At 46.5% G+C, this 23,614-nt stretch overlaps 1 protein-coding gene across 2 annotated transcripts in view; it reads right to left on the reverse strand.

Moving 5' to 3' along the window:
- The window catches only part of SMURF1 (SMAD specific E3 ubiquitin protein ligase 1), a 91,581-nt gene extending 81,318 nt beyond the window's left edge, over window positions 1-10,263 (reverse strand). For both annotated transcript variants that reach the window (XM_037064403.1, XM_037064402.1), the window contains exon 1: window positions 9,919-10,263. In XM_037064403.1, the coding sequence (XP_036920298.1) occupies window positions 9,919-9,973 (55 nt within the window). In that variant the 5' untranslated portion in view covers window positions 9,974-10,263. The remainder of the gene's footprint in view (window positions 1-9,918) is intronic.
- Between the last annotated feature and the right edge of the window lie 13,351 nt (window positions 10,264-23,614).

Here is a 23,614-nt window from a genome sequence, read left to right on the forward strand (position 1 = left end):
CAGCAACATTCTATTTCCTGATACACGTGGATTCTTTCAGCACCACTGACACCTTGGACTGGACAACTCTCTGCTGTTCTGGGCGCTGCACGATGTTCAGCAGCACCCCTGGTTTCTACCCACAAGGTGCCAGTAGCACCCACAAAGTTGTGATGATCAAAAATGCCTCCACATACGGCCAAATGTCCCTTGGGAGGCAAAATTGCTCCCAGGTAAGAGCCACTGACGTCAGTTACAGTTACACAGGTACAGTCAGTTTATAAAATGTCACCAGCAAACTGTGCTCCGCTCCTATCTGTACGGACGGATATCCCAATACACAGAAGCAGGAAGTCGTTTAGGAGACAACTGTTGCAGGTACCCAAGTGAGAGGTGATGCTGCCTAGGACCAGGGTGACAGTGGTGGAGACGAAGAGAAGTAAAAAAGTTCGGGACGTGAGGTAAGAGCTGACAACTTCCAGAGAACGAGAAGAGAATCAAGGAGGAGCCCAAGTTCCTTCTCTGAGCAACTGACCGGTTGATGATGTCACTTACTAAGAGCACCGTGGGGGGTGGTTATGGGGGACAATAAAATCATGTGTTATCCCAAGGCAACAGATGTGCCGTTCCTGTTCAGGAGAATGGAACGTGTCCTCCGGACTGTAAAGACCACTATCTGTTTCCCATTCTCAACTCTCTCGAACAGTATTCTTCAACGTGGTCCTCTGACCTCTCTCCACCATTGTACACAAGTATACTTGTCACCAGCCACCCCTAAATCGCCAGATCGTGAGGAGCTCCGTGCTGCCCCGCCAGGACAACTGGCCACCCTCAGCACTTCCTGTGCCAGAGCACCAGGCCGCGGCACAGATGCGGGGCGGAGGAGCCACACAGCCAGGGGCAAGAGCAACCTTAGCAAGTCGCCTTCCATCCCCCTGTAGGGTCAGCCAAAAGGAGGACTTTTATAATCAATCCTTTTACATCTCTGAAATAAGAAATAAATTCCACTGTAGTAGAATGGTATGGGTTACAAGTAACATTTAAATAAAACAGGGTGAGAAGCATCTGTCCAAGCAAGACTTGACTACAGCCGAACCACCATGGGCGGTAGTGGACGAGAGGAGAAGACACAGCCCTGGTAAACTGTGGTGGCAGAAATGACAGGACTTGAGGATAAATTAGATATGAATGACAACGAGTCTTGATTTCTAGTTGAGCAACTGGGTAGCCCTGATGAAACAGGGAAGACGAGGGAGAAGATTTCTGGGGAGTGGAATCGAGAAGACCGTCTTGGACACGTGAAGTTTAAGGTTTCTACTGGGAATGTTTGGAGGAGGGCAACAATGTCACGTTTCCAACCCCTCGTGATCACAGAGGGGGAAGCGAAGGGACCTTGCCTCCTAAAAGCTCATCAAATTTAGCGAGTGTGAATTCACCTCACTAAAGCCTAACGATGTCCCTTCAGTAACTGTGAGCCTTCTCCTGCCCGTGACTATTGATTTTTGGTAGAGCATGTGAATTTATTAGAGCTGGGTTAAGTGAACTTCTGAGCATTTTTTTAAAAATCTGAACATGAAATGGTTACCCATTTAGGACAAGAGAAACTATCCTTTTTTCTCCTGTAAAATGTGTTTTTAAATAAGAAAACCACACGCTAACATACTTTTTTTAAACCTAGAAATAAAAACACATGGAAAAATAACCCCAAAACTTTTTTGATCTTGGCTTGATATTTTGGCTCAAGTGAGGAAATATATAGGAGAACTCTTTGGAAAATATGAAATGTAAGATTTCAGGTGTTAATAGTACTGACCTGTATAGACAGGCAACAAGCAATTCTCAAATCTATAATTTGTAGGTAATAATATGTAGAAATACAATCCAGTAAAATTTAGGATATTTATCCCAAAGATCTAGTAGGAAAAAAGGCAATAAATTACCTACAGTTACTTTTTCTTTTATAGAAAAAGCAAGAGGTAACCCCGAATAACATTCTAAATAAAAGACATAAGCCAGCACCATTACCCAGAATTCAGACCCCAGTCTTTCAAAGGCCGCACCACAGAGAGCAGGGCTGAGCAGGACCAGATTTCCGAATCTGGAAAGAATCGGTTAGGCTCACTTTAATACCACGTGGAAACAAATTTTTGGGGGGGAGTTGGGGTGGGGGAATTTCAGTATCACAATAAACATATGCTCTAGGAAAATAAGTTTGTTCAGACCTACAGAGTACGCAAAGTATTTTACTCCCTAGAACCCAGGAACCTCTCTGGTAAGGAAATATATACACAAGCACATGGGTACTGGATGCCCTTAGAAAGCATTTTACATCTGTGAAGTGCATTGGCACAGTTATTTTGAAGTTTCAGAGCACCTGCTGTTGAAAACAATTACTAGTGGCAATAAATGTACTAGTTGTTCTAAAAACTCTTAAGAACTGTAGAGTCTTTTTTTGTTAACATTTTTAATTGCTGAAAAGAAATACACGCTCAAGGAGGGGCGGAGAAGGGAGAGCCTGAACAGTGCAGAGGGAGCACAGTGAGAAGACTCCCACCTGGACGCCCAGGCCCCAGAGGAGGTCACAACCAGTATTTTCAAGAGTACCCTTGCAGTGATACAAATACACCTATAAATCCACTTTTATTTTTGTCTTGTTTTATTATTCAAATAGCACGTACAATATCCACTCTTCTGAATCGTGTTTCCCTCCACTCAATAATATATCTTGGGGAGCGCTCCACAACAGAGCACACAGCACTACTTGCTTCCTCCAACAACCGCACATTCCTGGGGATTTCCCATCATCTATTTAACTAGTTCTCTATTTATGCACATGTGGGTTGTGTTTAGTCTTTTATAATTTCAACCAATGCTGCAATACTATTGCACATAAAACTGCATATAAATGTATGAATATATCTGTAAGAAAAACTCCTAGAGGCAGGAGGGTTAGCTCACAGGGAACAGACATCACCTCATATCCATATTCTATTGTATCAATTTATGTCTTGACCACCAGCGTAAGCAAGTTTCTGCTTTTCTACACCTTTGTCATAATGTCATATTTTCAAACTCCTTGGTCTCTGCCAATGGGCTACATGAGAACTGTTTCACCTTTAGTTTAAATTCGTATTTTGTTTAGTATAAATAGGGCTGAGTCTTTTCATGTATTTGAGATCTATTCTCATTCTTTTCTGTGAATTGTTCATATTCTTTGCCAAATAGATTACTGGTCTTTTACTGATTTTGTTTCTTCTTTTAAAAAAAAGATTTTATTTATTCTTAGAGAGAGGGGAAGGAAAGGAGAAAGAGAGGGAGGGAAACATCAGTGTGTGGTTGCCTCTCGTGTTCTGCCCTACTGAGGACCATGAGCCACAACCCGGGCACATGCCCTGACCGGGAATTGAACCAGTGACCTTTTGGTTTGCAGGCTCGCACTCAATCCACTGAGCTACACCAGCCAAGGCCTTTTACTGACTTTAAAAGCTCTTTATGAATATTAAGGAAGCTAGACTTTCATTTTTCATACAAATTGCAAGCTGTTTTTCCTAGTTTACTTTTGCATATCAATTTTTACCCATTTTATTTTTCCATGGAGAAATTGTCTATCCAAACACTTGACTAAAGGTTTCTCTCTCTTTTGCTTATAATTGTTTTTCAGCTGGTTCTTTTGGATTCAAGAAATAAAACCATATCTCCTGCAGATACCAGCAATTTTGCTTCCTGCTTTCTGATGTCTTCCTCTAGTTAATAAGGACTGTAATTGTTTACACCCTTGTATTGTTCCTGACTTGAATGGAAATGCTTCCAAGGTCTCATAATTGAAGATGATGCTGGCTTTGGCTTGTAACACAATCTCTCTAAGGGACTTTCTGAATGCTCAGAGAATGTAACAACTCATTCTCGAGTATTATTTTTCCATGTTTGTCAATAGGTTCTATAGCTTTTCTACAGTGTCAACATACACCATGAGCTTTAGCATTTACATGATGGTTTAAGAATAGGAAGTAACAGGAATCTAGGATTCTGTATTCACATTGTGTCACTCTATAAATAATTCATAACTAACTCATCAAACTAATTAATATCAAGCCCCTGTGCAATATAAAAAGGCAGATATCCTGCATGACAGACAGAAAAACTGAGCCCTGAAACCATAATAATTCCACCTACCCCTCTCTTCATGGTGGTACTTCTGAGAGTCGAAGACTATAGACCCTGATTCCCAGTCCAGTGTCTATACCACGGGAAAGCACTGCCGCCTTTAGAGAATGTAGCAGGTGCCCAACACACGAAGAAGGAGGCAGGCTGCCAACTCCAACCCCCCGCCTCACAACAGGCTCTTCCAGCAGCCTCTTCCAGGCTCCTGAGTGCAACTTCCATGTTGGATTCAGGAGCTCCAAACATCTGAAATGCATCACCCAGCAGCCAGCACAACAGGTTCGTGCTCAAGGATGCTCGAGGTTGCCGACATTCCTCAGCCAATTAGATTCCCTTTCAGCTGCAATGGGGGTGAACACAGCTGGAACTGCAGAGTGGGGTGCGACTCCAGCCACACTGGTTGTACATTATTTAAGCCTTGTTTTGAAACAATAAAAGGATTTTCCCCTTTAACCCAGAAATATGGAAACAACATTCCACTTAGTTTAAGTATCTAAATGGAGTTAAATTGCATCTATAGATACAACAGTAATTCCAACACTTTAAAAAGATCTGCCCAATCCACACGGGTAGGAACTTTTGCTTTTTTCTAACGCAGCTCCGCAGCTCTCCTCCGAGTAGACAGGCCTCGGGACCTGCCGCCTGGTGTCCAAGCGCGTGGGCAGCAGGCCACTGGAAGTTCGGGGCTTTCTCTCAATAAAACGCACAAGTCAACTAGGAATTTCAGTTGTTCAGTGACCAAAGCAACCCACGTATTTTTAATTCTCTCTTTGTTAAAATGGTTTTGAAATTACAAAACGTTGATCCAAATAAGAATCCTTAAAGTGAGGGTTTCTCGACTAGAAAATACGTAATTATTTCATCCATTTCAGAAGGCTTTTTGAGTGACCCCTTCAGTCTGGCACTCGCTCAAATGCACAATTCAGCTATTTAACTCTTACCCAGTGCCCCCAGACGGGGCCCTTGCGCAACAGCCAGTCCCGGTGACTGGCTCGTCAGGCTGATGTCGAAACGCTGTGGGTCAGTCTTTCCTCCTTTCTCAAATTCGTGATGATACGCTCCTTTGCCAGTGACTCAGCCCCCAACACCTCCCCGGTTCACGAGAGGTCCCACACAAGAGCCTGACATTTCCGCCAAATGGGGAGAATGAAAATGTGTGGAAGAGAAGGAAGAACACCAAGTACTCCATGGTCAGGGGTGCAAAAGAGAAGTTTTGGTCTCTAACCATAAACCTGAAGTCGTGAGTTTCACCCTGGTGGGTCACAACCACCATATCAGTATGGACAGAAATAAAATACAAGAAATATTTCACTTCTCAAGTCTGCTAATTGGGCCAAAAAAAATAAAAATTAAAAAATGAATTAAAAAAGGTTTTCCTAAGACAATACAAATGTGATCAAATCACAAATAAAACCAGTAATTGCCCTGCATTTGGCAGAATATGACTCATTTTAAAGTATAATTGCAGTTTAAGTTTTGAAATAGTATTTGATTTACCCCACACCGCATCCTTAAAGAATTCAGCTAGAAAAGTGCCTTGACTGTACCTCACAAACCTGAGGCTGACCCTGAGAAAAATATACAAACTCTGGTGCAATGCGAGGCTAAATACTGACGGTTAGAAATTCCATCCTACCCAAGTTGCAGATCATTCAAAGTTTTGCCTGCCTGGGAGAAGGGAGGTTTTTTGCTGGCACAAACTGACAAAGACAACACCCTCAACAGTTTTTATCTTTCTTAAGAGAGACATAACTATTTCGAATCAATCAGGTCACCTGTTATTGATCAATTGAAATTATTAACAACTATTTCTCTCCAAGTTGCATCATCTGGATGCCAAAACGCAAGCCAGCCTTGTATCACATGGGTTACAACTTTAAAAACAGCCTCCATTCCCATGCACAATCAAGGAAGGCCTCCCTCCCTCTACTCGGAGTCGAATTTTTTCTCTCTTCACAACACGCAGTCCCGATCCAAAAGATAAACAAAACACAAGAAGGTCAAAGGACTTCAAGGCATTAGAAAAAAAGAGTTAAGACATTTGGTATTTCAGCTAAGTGGTTAATATTATAATAAAATTTAATTTGTTTGAAGAGCACTGTGGAACCTCAGAGCTCAAAACTCCACTCTTTCACCCAAAGTGGCCTAAATAACGTGTCTGGGATTCATTTGTGCACCACGTAAGAGCAAAGTTTTTGCAAATCTTGCTTGAATTAAAAATAAAAATGTTTCCCAAGTGTTTGATTTGCCAGCAAACTCTAAAATGTCTATAAGATAATGTTCTTTAACAAAGATCACTCTGTTTTGAAAATATCATGCTACAAATCTACTGAAACCTTTAAAAACTTTTATCCTGCTAAATTACCACAAAGACATTCATTAACATTATATTCTTTTAAATATAAATACTCAAACATTTGCCCTGGCTGGTGGGGCTCAGTGGAGTAGTGAGTGCCAGCCTACAAACCAAAGGGTTGCCAGTCAGATCCCCAGTCAGGGCACAGGCCTGGCTTGTGGGCCAGGTGCCCAGTTAGGAGCGGGCAAGAAGCAACCAACACATCCACGTATCTCTCACACATAGATGTTTCTCTAACTCCTTCCCTCCCTTCCCCGACTCTAAAAATAAATAAGTAAAATAAAATAAAATTAAAAAGACTCATTCTTCTCCTGATTAGGCCAAATTTCCAAAGCAGTTCAACAACTACCCAATAGTTCTCAAAAGCAAAAAGCATTCCACAGGAAGAAAAGAAATCATAAATGCAATCAGTACACAAAAGCAATGCTTGTCATAAACTGAACACAAGCTTCTGAATGTCAGGATTGAGACCTAACAGAAAACATAAGCACCCAATGGTAATTTGTAATAAGCCAAACGAGTAAGTCCTGTAAGAAGGAGAATCAAAGGATGTTTCATATGGAGCTGAAATTTCATTTTATGTATGAGGAAACTGAGGCCCAGAAAGGTTACATAATTTGTTCCATGTTGTACAATTTATGGTAGATCTGACAAAAATCAGATATCTCAATTCTAAATCCAATATTCTACTCACCACCAAACACAACTGTAGTTGTGGACCCTAAAGTTCTAAATAGTTTTATAACACCCACATCCGCATATTTTGCAGTGAATTACGCTCTGTGTGGTATTCACTGGTTAGAACAGCTCTCATTTTTACAGCCATTTTTTCTAGTATTACATGTGGAAATAAACTTGAAACCTGTAACAAAAGTACACACTTTTGAAGGATGACAAGCCAACCTGCCAGAAGTGAAGGTATTTCAAGCTTCCCCTGACAACCATGAGGCCAAAACCCAGCCTGCCTTCAACAAGATACCCAGTTCCAACGTTTTCACCTGAATTAACGTCCAGCAGACACCTGGCATGGCGTGTGTCCACAACCCTCCTGAACTCTCAGCCCTGTGTCGGGGACAGCCACCCTCTGCTGTATCATCAACACCACCAACAGGGGAAAAGAGCAAAGGTTTTCTGGAAAAAACAGTCATCGCCTGATCCTTCAATACTAGATGATATCAAAACTCTTGAAGCATTTTTGAAACATTTCTACATCTATAACATCTAAATTCCTGAATCAAAAGCAGTTTGGAAAAATGAACCAAGCCCTCTCTTTCACAAGGAAAAGGCCCATACTCAGACGTGCCTATTAGGATTAATACATACACACCTGACACAAACATTGCAGTTAAAGCCTATTACTTCTAAAACACCACTTGCATTTCTACCAAAACTCACAAAATCAGTTACTTTTGCTTTTAACAAGAAAACTGAAACCATTCTGATGTCAATTATAGATTACTGTGTAAATGAAAACCAAAGTAACATTGTCAGTAATTAAAGTTTAACAAGCATTACAAAGTCAGAAAGTGGCTTTTATGTAACCATAAAAATAACAATGTATATACTGCATCTACAGAGTGAGAAGCGTTTCTGACCGGCCCGCACTACAGGATCATGTTTCTCCAGGAGCAAAGACCCCTGGAATAGACCTGCTACTTTACAAACCCAGGGTCTGGGTTTGGGTCCAAATCATCATCTGATCTGGTTATATTACCTGATCAGTTCATACCTAAAAAACTAATAACCCTCTTCTGGAAACAAAAAGAAATGGATCATGCATCAACTGCGACTTGCAAAGGCTATTTTAGTTTCAAACAATCACTCATTGCTGTTTTCACAGATTTATCAGTGATTTAAGGCTATGCATCTGCCACAAAGTGTCCAAAATGCTCATTGTCTCTCTGAAAGGGACTCTGACTTTGGAGTCCTGATCAGACGGGCCACTGAACAGAAAAATCCAGGGGAAAACCCCTTACAGGGATTAGCCTAAACTTTTTATTTCCTTTTCAGAGCTGGCAATATTCGAGTTTGGAAAGTCCCCCAACAAAACGGTATTTGCAACACTACAATCCGGCCTCGGCTATGCAGTTAAACGGGGAGGCAGGCAGCAGCCCCGCAGGGGTGGACAAGAAGAAGGGGCAGACGAGGATGCGGACTGGCCTGGGACCCCCGGAGCCCGCCGGCTAGGGCCCCCTAGCAGACGCCGTTGGCATCTGCACACCTCCACACGACCCACCACGTCGCAGGTCCGCAGCAGAGCTTCGCGCTTGCCCTCGAAGGTGGCACTACAGAGCCACCTAGGAGACGCAGGCATTCCATTGAAGACTACATGCGAGTGAATCAAGGAGCCTGCAGTCGTGCAGCTGTGCAGCTACCGCGTGCGTGCGTGCGTGTGTGTGTGTCTGTGTGTGTGTGGCGGGGGCTGTGGGTCAACGCCTGATCCGGGCTCAAGGGTTCAAGCGGGGGCGATGGTAAAGTGCAATGCAGACAACGCAGAAAAGAATGGAAGCAGCACAGTCAAGGGCAGACGGCGGCTTGGCCTGAGAGAGAGGAAGTGGACTAGACCGAAGAGGTCTCGACCGAGGGGAGTCGAGGAGGACGGGCCGGCGAGAAGCTCCAGGGCAGCACCGAGGAATCCCAGGCTGAAGGAAAGGGTGGAGGCCTCCAGGCCGACCCAGCACAGAGGCGAGTCGGCTGGATAAGCAGGGGTGGGACTAAGTAGAAAATAAGGGGCGGAGTTTAGGAGAGAAAGTGAGGGGGCGAAACTGGGGGGGCAGAAAGGGGCGGGGCCAGAAGGGAAGCTGCGAGGGGCAGAGGGGGCCGACCCCGGACTGCAAGAGGGAGGCCGGGGGCAGGAGCTGCAGGGTGGGGGCGGATAGGGGGCGGAGCGGCCCGGCGGAGGAGCCGCCCGGAGAGGCCGGGAGAGGCCTGGAGAGGCCCGGAGAGGCAGAGGCAGAGAACGAGGAGGTGGGAGAAAGACGGGGCGGGGCCGGGGGGGGCGGCAAGCAGCGAGGGGCAGGTGAGGGGAGAAGGAAGCCAGGGGCGGAGGGGGAGGAGGAGGCTGGGTCGGGAGGGGAGAAGCGACAGGACACGGGGGAGGAAAAGGAAGAGAAGGAGCAGAAGGACGGAGGGGCTGAAACGGGGCGCCACAGGGTGAGAAGCGAGGGGGCAGATGGAATGAGGAGGGAAACCGGAGGGCGGACGGCGGCGAGGGGGCGGGGCCGGGAGGCGCGAGGGGGCGGGGCCGGAGGGCGCCGCGAGGGGCTCTAGCCCAGGGGGGACGCGGTCCTGGGACGCCGGCCGGCGTGGGGGAGGGCCCTTTCAGCGGGGCGCCCTGCGGGAAATTCCGGGGCCGCCGAGGGGCCCGCGCGGGGCGCGAGTGGGCGCTGGGGGGGGCGGTCTGGGCCTCCCACCGGCCGTACCTGTCAGACGGATCTTGATGCTAGAGCCGTTCCTGCGCGTCCCGGGGTTCGACATCTCCCGCCAACGATCCGGCAGCCGAGGATCCAGCGCCGCCGCCCCCCGGCCCGACCCGGCCCGGCCCCGCCGCCGCCGCCTCAAGGTTACGGCTCCGGGCTGGGCGCCGGGGTCCGAGCCGGGACACAAACTCCGCGGCCCAGGCGTCCGGGCGGTAGGCTGACGCTTGAGCCGAGGGCTCAGCGCTCGACTCGGCGCCACCGACCGTCGCTTGCTCCCAGCCCCGTCCGGAGCCGCCGCTGTCGCCGCCTTCACCGCCTCAGAGCCGGACGCCCGCCGCCCTCGCTGCTTCCGCCGCCGCCGCCGCCGCCTCCTCCCGGAGCCGCGCGCGCCCTCGCCGCCGTGCCGGCCCGGCCCCGCGCACGCAGGCGCGGAGCACGTCGGGGCGGGGCGCGCCGCGCGCCAGCGCTGCCCTCCATGGCTCGGGCGCGCGGGGTCTCCCTGTTGGGGCTCGGTTTTACGCTTCTTCCGGGTTCGGGACAGAGGAGATCGGCTGCCGGGCCCGAGCGTTCCCCGAGACCCCGTGCTCGGAGGCCGGCGCGGCGGGCCGCGGGTGTACTGAGCTCTGACCGCTGGCCGCCGACACCAGAGGTGACCGAGGCGGGCGGGACGGCGCGGCCGGCGCACGGTTGCCCCGGATCTTCACCACATTCTCGCAGGGGACTTACAGATGCGGACGTTGAGGTTACTAGGACCGAGTTGATTTTCCTGGTCTTTGATTCAAGGCTCTGGGCTCCTTATGGTTATTGAAGGGTAGGTTACATGAACCCGTGGCCTGTTACTACACCAAGCACGTTGCAGAAATAGGCTATACTGTTATTTTATTTCTTTAGTAAAGAGCAGTGAGATAATGCAATTTCAAGTGAGTGACTTCTCTAAGAGATGAAGTCTTTTATTTAGGTGCGTTCTCTGCAGCTAGAGCTCTCTATTGAGCCTTAACAAAGTTGCCAGAATCACAGCAGTGTCACATAGGAAGGTGAGCAAGATTGTAGAGAAGCGTCGCGTGGAGAGGTAGATGTTTGTTATTATCCAGTCCAGTCGCGTAAAATTTAACCAAATATAAAAGCAGTTTACAGCCAGTGTTTCCCTGCCTTCTGCTCATACTCCCCTTCCTCCCGGAGTTGTAGGATAGAACTAAAAGCTCATGATGCGTTTTCCATCAAACCACTCCTCTCTTGACCTCTTAGAGAAAGGAAATAATATGCCAACAAAGAGGAAAAAGCTGGGTATGATTATCAAACTTGTTTTTGAACAACTAACCTAATTCTTCTAATGCTTTTATTTGGTTTGTATCCGAAGGAAACCAGGTTCTGAGCCATTGCTGCCACCCCCTGCAGCGGTGGGCCTTTTCTGAGGTCACAGCCCAGAATCAATGGAGCCCTCTGCCTAGAGCACCTTGGCATGCCTGCCTGCCTCAGCTTGAGCCCTGGGAAAGCAGCCTTTCCTACGCTGGATTCAAGGCTTCTCTGAGCTTCAGTCCAACAAATAAAGGACCAGCCTGTGTCATTTCTCTGGCCCCTTGCAGCTCAGACTTTCAATGATTCTAATGAAATACCCAAAACTACAAGCTATGTTTAAGCAACAGAGCAGTACATCCAGAATCCAGCTGTTTCTCTAAGCGTGAATCCCAGGGTCTGAAAAATCCTTTTGGAGTTTCTGATGCCGCCCTAAGAAACCCTCATTCTGCTTTCAGTCCAGGTAGCATTTCCCCCCTCTTCTTTATTCCCATAGTCAAGGGGTCTCTTCTGTCCAAACCAGACTCTCTCTGGCCCCTCCTCTGATACCCTGCTGTTTCCCTGACCTAAAAACCTTTTCTTCATTAGCCTGTCTCCTTACCTGCCTAGACATGTGGACCTTCCTTTGCTTGACTGTTCCCTCAACACCTGAGTCGGGAGGTCATTCGAGGAAGTCACTGAAACACCTTTCAGTTTACTCATTAAGTAACTGCTGTTGTCACTAACTCGGTCCCTTACAGACATCTAACAGTGTGTTTCGACACAGCCCATGCCAGTAAGACCTTCCTAAATGGAAGCTTATGTTTTATCCATCAGCAAACATGGGTCACCTCCCATGTGACGAGGGGCAAGGAACACAAATCAGTCACAGCTGCAGCATTTCAGAGGCTCATTCGACTGGCTGAAACAGACATGAGCAACTGAAAACACGTCTATGGAGATGTGTGCAGAGGTCTAGATTGTGGCTTGCAGGACAGTTCTGCCTGCTCCGGGAGCAGAGAGACGGGGCGACCTCGGAAGGATCACAAAGACCTGGTCTAAGACTTAAAGGCAGAGTTCAAGTTTGTTGGGCCAAGAGTGGGGAAGGGCACTGTAAACACTACAAAGGCAAGAAAATGAACATATTTCGGTGTAAATGCAGTCATGTAGCGCTGCATCTTCCCTCCTTAACCCTTAGTTCCGTTAAACATTGATGAAGGTGATAAAAGATACTCAATAAAAACCAGTGCAATGGCATGCTAAGGCTGTGGGCTAGCCCTTACATTGAACTTAAGGTGTACCCTGATATCCTTTCATCCTATACCAGATTTTTCAAAAATACTACCTTCTAAAGATACGTGGAATGAATAGTTGGGAAATGTCAAACAATTCTGCTGAGACAGATGGAATTCAGTGAGTCTCTTCGTGCATCCTCTTTGCAATGACTTTTACAAAGGGCGTTTTTGACCCTGCTTTCTCTGTAGGACTTGCCAGTGGATTTTATTTTCCCTGATGTATCACTTCCCTGAGCCAGTGAAAAAAGAGCTCCCTTCAGTCTGACTGCCGAGTCCTTTACCAGTTTATTGAGTCCCAAACCTCTTTGGTGCATCCAACAGAAACGATGGACCCTTTCCTCCACATAAAAACTTGTATGCGCAACTGCATACCAAATTTTGAATCTGATTTCAGTGTACCGATTTCAGTACACAGTCTCCTGAAACCAGCCTTTGGCTCTGGTAAGGTCTCACAGCTCCTAGATAAAGAATTCCTAATCTAAAGGAAATAATCAAGCAAGTCACCTTGGGCACGTCTCACCTCTGTCTGTTTAGGAGGCGGCACTGGGCGTGCTGGAAACGGCAGCTCCAACCCCCTTGGACCCACACTCTACCCTGGCTCCACCACAGACTCGACCAGGGCACTAGAGCAGTTAGTTAAGTTCTCCCTGCCTCACTCTGTTCACTTGTAAAATGGAGATAATGATGCCTCTCACCCAGAGTTAAAAATAAATCATGGATTCAATTTAAATCCTTCATTTAACTGAAGTCATGGGTATAAATTAAGCCCCGGATGTACACTTAGCAGCTGCCCATGATGTCAGGCACTCAGTAAATAGTAGTTCTTGGTACATGGAAAACGTGTGCACCAGGGTTTGCTCTGAAACCCACGAGTGCTACGGCTCTAGGGAAATCTGCGATGTTGTGCAGACAGTCCCTGGTGGGAGTGGATGGATGGAACTAACACCTCTTGGGAGCACATTGCTGTACCTGAGCTGATGCCTCCGTGGCCAGTGGCTAGATCAGTTCTAGGATCTATGCTTTTAAGGGTTTTTTCTAGATCTGGGATCTAGGCTTCTTTGCCTTTTTACCCACACAACCAGGTTTTCAAACAAAAGTGGATGTACAAAATCGTGATTCGCTAGCACATTTCTTTGTTCTTCTGTGCCCAGAGCCTTTAGGATCTTCCTCTAAATCACAGCCTAAACTTAATATCACCAATATGCAAGTCTTACTATAGTATTGTCATTGGCAGGGCTTATGACTCGGGTTTGAGTTGTGTTCATTGAAAATTTTATTGAGATACTTTGAGATTCACATGCAGTTTGGAGAAACAGTACCGAGAGACCCCTTGTGCACTGCCCAGTTNTGCCTTTTTACCCACACAACCAGGTTTTCAAACAAAAGTGGATGTACAAAATCGTGATTCGCTAGCACATTTCTTTGTTCTTCTGTGCCCAGAGCCTTTAGGATCTTCCTCTAAATCACAGCCTAAACTTAATATCACCAATATGCAAGTCTTACTATAGTATTGTCATTGGCAGGGCTTATGACTTGGGTTTGAGTTGTGTTCATTGAAAATTTTATTGAGATACTTTGAGATTCACATGCAGTTTGGAGAAACAGTACTGAGAGACCCCTTGTGCACTGCCCAGTTGCCCCCAGGGGAACAGTCTGCAACACTGTAGGGTCATATCACAGCTAGGGTACTGCCCCTGACACAATCCAAGGAGATTCACACTTTCCCACTTTTGCTGGCACTGAGGTGTGTGTGTTAAGTTTGAACACATGCGTAGATTCAGGTGTCCTACCACCACGCTCAAAATACTGAACAGTCCCAACACCACACGAATCCCTCATCTTGATAACCATATCTTTCGCCCCGCCCCCAAGACCTGGCAACCACTAACTTGTTCTCCATTTCTAAAATGTTGTCACTTCAAAAATGCATATATATGGAGTCATACAGAATGTAATCTTTGGGGAAACAGCATAACTCCCTAGAGAGTCATGTAAATTGTCACCCGTATCCATCGTTGGTTCCCTTCTATCGCTGACCAGTACTCCATAGTGTGAATGCACGACAGCTTACTCAACCATTGCCCCTTTGAAGGACACGTGGGCTGTCTCCAGTTTGGGGCTATTATAAATACACTACGACGAACGTTCCTGTGTAGGTTTTTGTGTGAATATAAGTTTTCCGTTTCTCTGGGATAAATGCCCAAGAGTGCAATTGCTGAGTCATGTTGGAAGTTACATGTTTAGTTTTGTAAGAAACTGCCCAACTCCTTTGCAGCGTGGCTGGCTGCAGCGTTCTACTTCCCTACCAGCGATGCTGATCGTCACGCTTGCTGGTGTTCGATGCTGTTGCTCCTCTTCCCCATCCTGGTGGGGGGTGTGGCTGTGTTTTGTGGCTGTGGCATTATTTGAGGTTTAGATTATTTCTCCAAATGTATGCAGCCAGCTAATTAGGGACAACTTTAGAAAAATAGCCTGCCTCCCTTCATTCATACCTCCCTCCCTCCCTCAGTCCCTTCCTTTCCTTCTTTCCTTTTAAAAAGTATTTTTCTAAAGATCCTAGTTGAACCCCACAGTTCAGAAACAGCTAAGGTCATCAGTAAAATGAGAAAATCCTCGAACTATTCTTTATTAAAAATGTAATTTTGTGTAGAGAACAGTTCCCACTTAGATGGGCAGTGTTTTCAACAATTACATTTATTATTCTAAAAATTAAGACACAATTAAGAATATAATAAGCCAAATTTAAAAAAATTAAGACATGCATGACCATGTTATTTGTGATTCTTATTCCCTGTACCTTTTCCCCATTTCCCCCTCCCCCTCCCTGCTGACAACCCTCCATGTGATCTCCATTTCTGCAATTCTGTTCCTGTTCTAGTTCTTTCCTTAGTTTGTTACTGTTTTTGTATTTTTTTTAGGTTCACTTGTTGATAGTTTTGAGTTTGTTGTCACTTTACTGTTCATAGTTTTGATCATCTTCTATCTCTTAGATAAGTCCCTTTAACATTTCATATGATAAGTGCTTGGTGATGATGAACTCCTTTAACTTGACCTTATCTGGGAAGCACTTTATCTGCCCTTCCATTCTAAATGAAAGCTTTGCTGGATAGAGCAATCTTGCATGTAGGTCCTTGTCTTTCCTGACCTGGAATACTTTCCAGCCCCTTCTCACCTGCAAGGTCTCTTTTGAGAAATCAGCTGACAGTCTGATGGGAACTCCTTTGTAGGCAACTGTCTCCTTTTCTCTGGCTGCTTTTAAGATTCTCTCCTTGTCTTTAATCTTGGGTTAATGAGATTATGATGTGCCTTGGTGTGTATTGCCCTGGGTCCAACTTCTTTGGGACTCTCTGAGCTTCCTGGACTTCCTGGGAGTCTATTTCCTTTGCCAGATTGGGGAAGTGCTCCTTCAGTATTTTTTCAAGTAAGCTTTCAATATCTTGCTCTTCCTCTTCTCCTTCTGGCACCCCTATCATTCAGATGTTGGAATGTTTAAAGTTCGTGCAGAGGTTCCTAAGCCTCTCCTCATTTTTTTGAATTCTTGTTTCTTCGTTCTCTTCCTTCTGCTCCAGATTGTTGATCTGAGTCCCGGTTTCCTTCCCTTCACTCTTGGTTCCCTGTATATTTCTCTTTATTTCACTTTGCACAGCCTTCTCTTCTTCCTCTATTGTGTGACTGTACTCACCCATTTCTGTGAGCATCCTGAATACCAGTGGTTTGAACTCTGTATCTGATGGGTTGGCTATGTCTTTGTTGTTTAGCCCTTTTTCTGGAGCTTTGATCTGTTCTTTCATTTGGGCCATATTTCTTTGTCTCAGTGCAGCTGCTACATTGTAAGGGGCGGAGCCTTAGGTGTTCACCAGGGCAGGGCAACCCACGTCACTCCTTTTGGTGCCGTGAGTCCGAAAGGGAAGAGTGCTACTTGCCCAGCTCTCACTGGCTTTCAGTCACCTCCCTGCCACCCACAAGCAAACTGAGCCCTTCTGGTGCCGATTCCTTGGGGGGGGGGGGGGCAGTGCATTCCAGGACCCTATGGGTCCCTCCAACTCACTCTCCTGTGAGGCTGGGAGTTTCTCCCACTGCTGCAACCCCCACAGGTGTTTTCAGTCAGAGGTTTTGAGGTTTTATTTCCCCGCACTGGAACCCTGGGTTGTACTACCTGTCTGTCTATTCCTCCCAACTTACCCACATGTGCATGTGGGACCACCTGGCTGCCTTGCTGCGTGTCCTCTCCATGCTGCCTGCCCATCTCCACCCCTCCTACCAGTCTGGGTGAATGTTTCTTCTTTAATTCATTGGTTGTCTGACTTCCGTACAGTTCGATTTCCTTTCAGTTCTGTTTTGTTTTTAAATTTGTTATTGTCCTTTTATTGGTTGTGCGAGGAGGCAAAGTGTATCTACCTACGCCTCCATCTTGGCTGAAAGTCACATTTCCTTGCTAGATTTTATGATGGAGAAGGGGCAACAATCCACACGTTTGCACAGCCAGGGAGCAGACTCTGTTATCAGAAACCCTATGGCCAGGAGGTCACTTCTGCTCTCCTAGGAATTAATGCCATCTGTCGGGTCACCTTGGGGTTACTCTCTCGAGACTGCAAGCTTTGCCCTGGCTGGCGTGGCTCAGTGGACTGGGTGCTTAACCTGTGGACCAAAACGTGGCCAGTTTGATTCCCAGGCAGGGCACATGCCTGGGTTGCGGGCCAGGTCCTCAGGGGCATTCGTGATGCAACCAATTAATGTTTCCCCCACACCTCGATGTTTCTCTCCCTCTCTTTCTTTCTCTCTTCCCTTCTCTCTAAAACTAAATAAAATCTTTTTTAAATTTTTTAAAAGGAATGTGAGCTCTGGAACGTCCCCGGCTGGCGGAGTTTAGCCCAGACCCTGTGCCCTGGTGGCCGGGGGACAGTGAGAAGGAAAGATGAAACCCATTTTACTTTTGTTGTGAGAACCGGGGCCCTGCCTCCTGCCCATGCTGCACACAGTAGGGCTTTCTCCCTAATAGGAAGAGAACCGAACAGCCCCCAAACAACGCATGCCTGTCTCAGGGAAGTGATGGGAGAAGGAGGGCAGCAGGTGAGCATTTCCTATACCCTGATTAGACTGATACCAATGATTTAGAGTGCAGTTGTTAGTTCTCCAAGGACACAGTGACTCAAATGGGAAGATGGAGGCAGCCTAATGAGAGGAAAGATGGAAGGAAGTCTGTGATTTAATAAAACAAACTGGGAAACTCACAAATCACACATTCTTGCACTAGTGACCACAAAAGAGCTGTAGTGGGTGCCCATCTGTGGCAAATATTAACCACACTTTCTGTTGGCAAAGAGCTGACCCAGTTCCCCAGTCCTACAGACGCACTACATCGGTAACTAAATCATCGCTCCATGCAATCTGCCCAATGTTTGAATCAGATTCATCTTTCTGCCGAGATCTGGGGAGACTCTGATCTTACCCTGGTTGTGCAAAAATAGAAACGAGTGCGGATAAAAGTGACAAAGATTCCCTGAGTCCTGAAGGGGGTGGGAGCCGTGTCTCATTACTTAAAGGCATGACTGTAAACAAATTAAGTTAATTTGGGGTTCTGGTTTGTGGGAGAAAGGGCTGCTGTATAATTACTAGCTTCTATTCCAACTAACTGAACATGATAAAGATTTTCAAGGATGGCTGTCGAGGGTCCAGGTTCATCTGGTTCTTTGGTGCCTGTCATACCACTGTGGTGTGCCAAAGGGGTGTCACACACTGTGGTGTGTCCACTGTGTCCACCTGTCTGTCTTCCAGCCTGCATCTATCTTCTGTCTGCCCAGGATCTCCCGGATGCATTGGACTTAGACCACAAAACAGCTTTAAGACTTTAATTTTTCAAATTCCGTCCAAGAAGGACACTTGCTTAGATATACTTTGCCTCCTGGCACAACCAAGAGAAGGACAATAACAAATTTAAAAACAAAAAATAACCAGAACTGCCAGGAAATTCAACGGTACGGAAGTTCGACAACCAAGGAGTTGAAGAAACATTCATCCAGACGGGCGGAGGGGCAGAGACGGGCGGCCAGGGCGGAGAGGACTTGTGGCCGGGTGGTGGAGCAGGCAGCCCCACATTCTCGTGCGGCTAAACTGGGAGGAACAACAAGGGAGCGAGACTGTGCAGACCAGGGTTCCTGCGTGGGGAAATGAAGCCTCAAAACCTCTAACTGAAAACACCTGTGGGGGTTGTGGCAGTGGGAGAAACTCCCAGCCTCACAGGAGAGTTTATTGGAGAGACCCACAGGGTTCTGGAATGTACACAAACCCACCCACCCAGTAATCAACACTAGAAGGGTCCAGTTTGCTTGTGGGTGGCAGGGGAAGTGACCGAAAACCAGTGAGAGCCAAGCACATGGCACTGTTCCCTCTCAGACCCCTCCACCACATACAGCTTCACAACACATCGACATGGTCGCCCCACCTTGCTGAACACCTAAGGCTCCGCCCCTTACAATGTAGCAGCTGCACTGAGACAAAGAAATATGGCCTAAATGAAAGAACAGATCAAAGCTCCAGAAAAAGGGCTAAACAACAAAGACATAGCCAACCCATCAGATACAGAGTTCAAACCACTGGTATTCAGGATGCTCACAGAAATGGGTGAGTACAGTCACACAATAGAGGAAGAAGAGAAGGCTGTGCAAAGTGAAATAAAGAGAAATATACAGGGAGCCAACAGTGAAGGGAAGGAAACCGGGACTCAGATCAACAATTTGGAGCAGAAGGAAGAGAACGAAGAAACAAGAATTCAAAAAAATGAGGAGAGGCTTAGGAACCTCTGCATGAACTTTAAACATTCCAACATCTGAATGATAGGGGTGCCAGAAGGAGAAGAGGAAGAGCAAGATATTGAAAGCTTACTTGAAAAAATACTGAAGGAGCACTTCCCCAATCTGGCAAAGGAAATAGACTCCCAGGAAGTCCAGGAAGCTCAGAGAGTCCCAAAGAAGTTGGACCCAGGGCAATACACACCAAGGCACATCATAATCTCATTAACCCAAGATTAAAGACAAGGAGAGAATCTTAAAAGCAGCCAGAGAAAAGGAGACAGTTGCCTACAAAGGAGTTCCCATCAGACTGTCAGCTGATTTCTCAAAAGAGACCTTGCAGGTGAGAAGGGGCTGGAAAGTATTCCAGGTCAGGAAAGACAAGGACCTACATGCAAGATTGCTCTATCCAGCAAAGCTTTCATTTAGAATGGAAGGGCAGATAAAGTGCTTCCCAGATAAGGTCAAGTTAAAGGAGTTCATCATCACCAAGCACTTATCATATGAAATGTTAAAGGGACTTATCTAAGAGATAGAAGATGATCAAAATTATGAACAGTAAAGTGACAACAAACTCAAAACTATCAACGACTGAACCTAAAAGAAACAAAACAAAAGCAAACTAAGCAAACAACTAGAACAGGAACAGAATTGCAGAAATGGAGATCACATGGAGGGTTATTAGTGGGGAGAGGGAGGGGAGAGAACGGGGGAGAAGGTACAGAGAATAAGAAGCATAATTGGTAGGTACAAAACAGACAGGGGGGAGGTTTAGAATAGTATAGGAAATAGAGAAGCCAAAGAACTTATATGTACAACCCATGGACATGAGCTAAGGGGAGGGAATGCTGGTGGGAGGGGGTGTACAGGGTGGAGGGGAATAAAGAGGAGAATGAAAAAAGACTTCAATTTTTTTCTCCCCAGGCATCGTATTTTAGAAAACACTGCTTTGTCATATGTATGTACTGATGTATAATATGAGTTCGCTTTCCCTTTTTATTGGACTGTAGAACATTGAGCCTTTATTAATGTGCTAATGCACAAGGAATTTCATGTGCTATTAAAATGTTTGTGTTGTGATGTAGCACATTTACAGAAAAGTGAAACTCCTGTGCATTCGGAGGTCAGGAAATAAAACATTGCCAGCCCAGGAGAGCCCTGCAGCGAGCCCCGCCCTACACCAACTGCTACTGTAACCCTGTCTTTGCTTTTACTCATAGTGTTACCTATTAGGTATGAATCCCTAAGCACATGGTTTTGTCTCTTTTCGAACTTCCTTTAAAGGGAACCGTGCAATGTCTACTGTTTTGCATTTTGCAAAGAATTCAATCTCACATTTTTGAGACTTATCTATATTTGGGGATGTTGGCCATAGTTCATGTATTTATGTTGTTTGTATAGTGTTCTATTGGATGATAACATGTCCGTTTATCCATTCGTGGACTTTTGGATTGTTCCAGTTGAGGTTAATAAAAACACCATGTTAAATTGCATTTCCTCATAATCACTAGTGTGTTTCTTTGGCTACTTGGAATCCCTTTTGTAATGCGCATGTGCAAAGTTTTGGGTGTTTTTTAGTTAGTTTGTTGTGTGGGTTTTTTAATCCATTTTTTATTGGATTTTCTGTCTTTCTTACTGATCTACAGGCATTCTTTATGTAGTATGGCTGTTTTCCTATTGTTTTATTGTGCCAACATATAGATAATCAGAAACTGACCATCCCAGCCACCTTTGCACAAAGGGGTAAAGCCACCTTTACGCAAAGGCAGCGGTATTCAGCACACCCACGATGTCACGCTGCAGCGTCACCCGTCTCCAAACCCTGCTCATCCCCTGGCACTGCAGCTGCCCCCGCCCCCGAGCACTCTCTCCCGTGCCTCCCTCCCCCCAGCCCCAGCAGGCACCATTCAGCTGCTGTCTCTGGGTGTTTTACTGTTAGGGCTGTCTTATATAGGCGGAATGATACACTAGTTACCTTTTTGTGACTGGCGTATTTCACCTAACGTAATGCCCTCAAGGTTCATCTATGTTATAAAATGTGTCAGAATCTCCTTCCTTTTTAAGGCTACATTGTATAGATAGGCTGCCCTTCCCTTACCCACTCATCTGTGGATAACCTTGCTCGCTTCCACCTTTTGGCTCCTGGGATAATGCCGCTATGACCCTATGTGTTCAGATATCCCTTGAAGACTCTGCTCTCAATTCCTTTGGACGAGCGCCCGGAAGTGGGATTGTGGGATCATAAGGGAGTTCTGTTTTTAATTGTTGAGGCACCCCATGCCCTCTTCCTTGGTAGCTGCCCCGTTCCACATTCCACGCACAGTGCACAGAGCTCCGGGTTCTCCACGGGGCTGCTGTAGCCGGCCTTCTCGTTTCCTTTTTTCTTTTTTTTTTTTTTTTTGATAGTAACCACCTTAGTGGGTATGAAGTGCAACCTCACCATGGTTTTTGTTTGCATTTCCTTGTGGCTGATGACCGTTGGAATCTTTTCATGTGCTTCTTGGCCATTTGCACATGATAAAAGGCCTTTGGAGAAAGGTCTCTTTAAGTCCTTTGCCCATTTTTGAGTCAAGTTGTCTGGCAAATAATTTTTTTAAAGATTTTATTTATTCATTTCTAGAGAGAGGGGAAGATAGGGAGAAAGGGAGAGAAATATTGATTGCTTGTCCTTCGAATGTGCCCCAACCGGGGACCCACCCGCAACTTAGTTAGGCACTTGCCCTGACTGGGAATCAAACCAAACTGGTGACATTTTGCTTTGCAAGACAACCCACTGGCCACACCAGTCAGGGCTGGCAAAGAATTTCTGGTCAGTTAGGCATTGTCCCCGCATCCTGTGGCTCACATCTAGTAGTGGGGACCCACGTACAAGGAAATCATTAAAGCAAGGTCCAAGAGCCAGACTAAAAGCTCTCCTTTCTCATGGACACCGAGGCATGGCTGGTGTCAGCGGGAAGGGTTCAGCCACTTCCCCTGGACACTTGGGGAAGGTGACTGCCAGCCGAGTATTTTTTTGCCCCTTGTTTTAAGCAGCAAATACGTGAAGAGGTTGAAACATCAGCATTGATTCGTTCAGGGGCATCACCAATTTCAAGACACTAGGGACAGGTGATCAGTCACTTTATGTCTCATAAGGCAGCCTCCACCCTTTGCTTTGTAAAAGGGTTGAGCAGCTTTCTGGGCAAGACGCATGTGTTCCTGCTGTGAGTTTTCACCTGAGGCTGTCACTTAGGGTACAATAAATGCAGTCATTGCCCTTTGCTCAAGAGCAAAGTCAGTAATGTCTCAACTGAGCACAAGACAGGGCCACCGCGCCTCTGACCAGAGAGAGTCCTGGGACCAAGTGGGAGAGGGTTTGTCATCCTCGCAGGAAGTGCTGGCCAAGGAGAACAAAGACTGTGCTTGCTGCAGCTGGATTTATGAATTACGGTTGGAGTCTCAACTCCTCATCGACGGAAATCCAGAGACTCGAAGGCTCATCGTTATCCCAAATAAACCACGCTGCCTCTGAATGGAATATTTTGATAATGGGCTGGCGTCAGGAGAAGCCTTCCCTGGCAAAAGGGAACGTCTCAGTAGAGGTGTTTCGTGGAGCCCAGGGCGACCGGCCTTGCCTGCAGGAGTTTCCACTCCCCAGAGGTGCCCCTCTGCAGAGCCGTCCCTGCAGGAGTGGGAGGGAAGACGGGGGTCGGGAGACTGGTGCCAGCCATGAATGACTCAGGAAAGTGATGCGCCTGCCAGTCGCCTGGAATATGGTGTTTGGGTAGCACTAACTTGTTTTACCAAATAGCTATTTCTCTTCTTCGAGGGGAGTTCCAGAGAGAGTTGCCACCTTGCCCTTAGGTCACTCTGATCAGAACATCCCCAGGGTTTTGACCAGGGAAGAGAAACTCTACGCAGAAAGCCAGATCTCTGCCCCAGGGGGCAGAGAGGAAGCCCAAGTCCCGTCCACCAGGGCTATTGGGGAAGGCCTACTCCTTGGAAATCCGTCTGGGGAAGTCCCACAAAAGCTGCTTTCAGGCTTCCTTTGGATTCTGACTTCTCGATCCCCAGTCTGTTACTTTCCTCAAAACTAGAGACATGTCATCAACTAAACAGCATTCGTTTCCTCCCCTCGGATGCACGGGGAACTGAAAGTCCAAGAACCAGGATAAACCCCAGAGCAGTGGGTTCTCCAGCCATGGCTGCTTCAGGGACAGAACCCACAGCTGAGGTGGCGTCAGCGGAAGGCGCTGAAATTCTCCCGTCTCCTGGCTACGTGATCGCGGGCAAGCCCCTTAAATCTCTGAGCTTCAGTTTCTTCTTCTATAAAGTAGACTTGATATCAACAGCAAACTGGCATTA

This window comes from Sturnira hondurensis, unplaced genomic scaffold, assembly GCF_014824575.4.
Source record: "Sturnira hondurensis isolate 20B ecotype Veracruz unplaced genomic scaffold, ASM1482457v3 Scaffold0015262, whole genome shotgun sequence".
NCBI lineage: Eukaryota > Metazoa > Chordata > Mammalia > Chiroptera > Phyllostomidae > Sturnira > Sturnira hondurensis.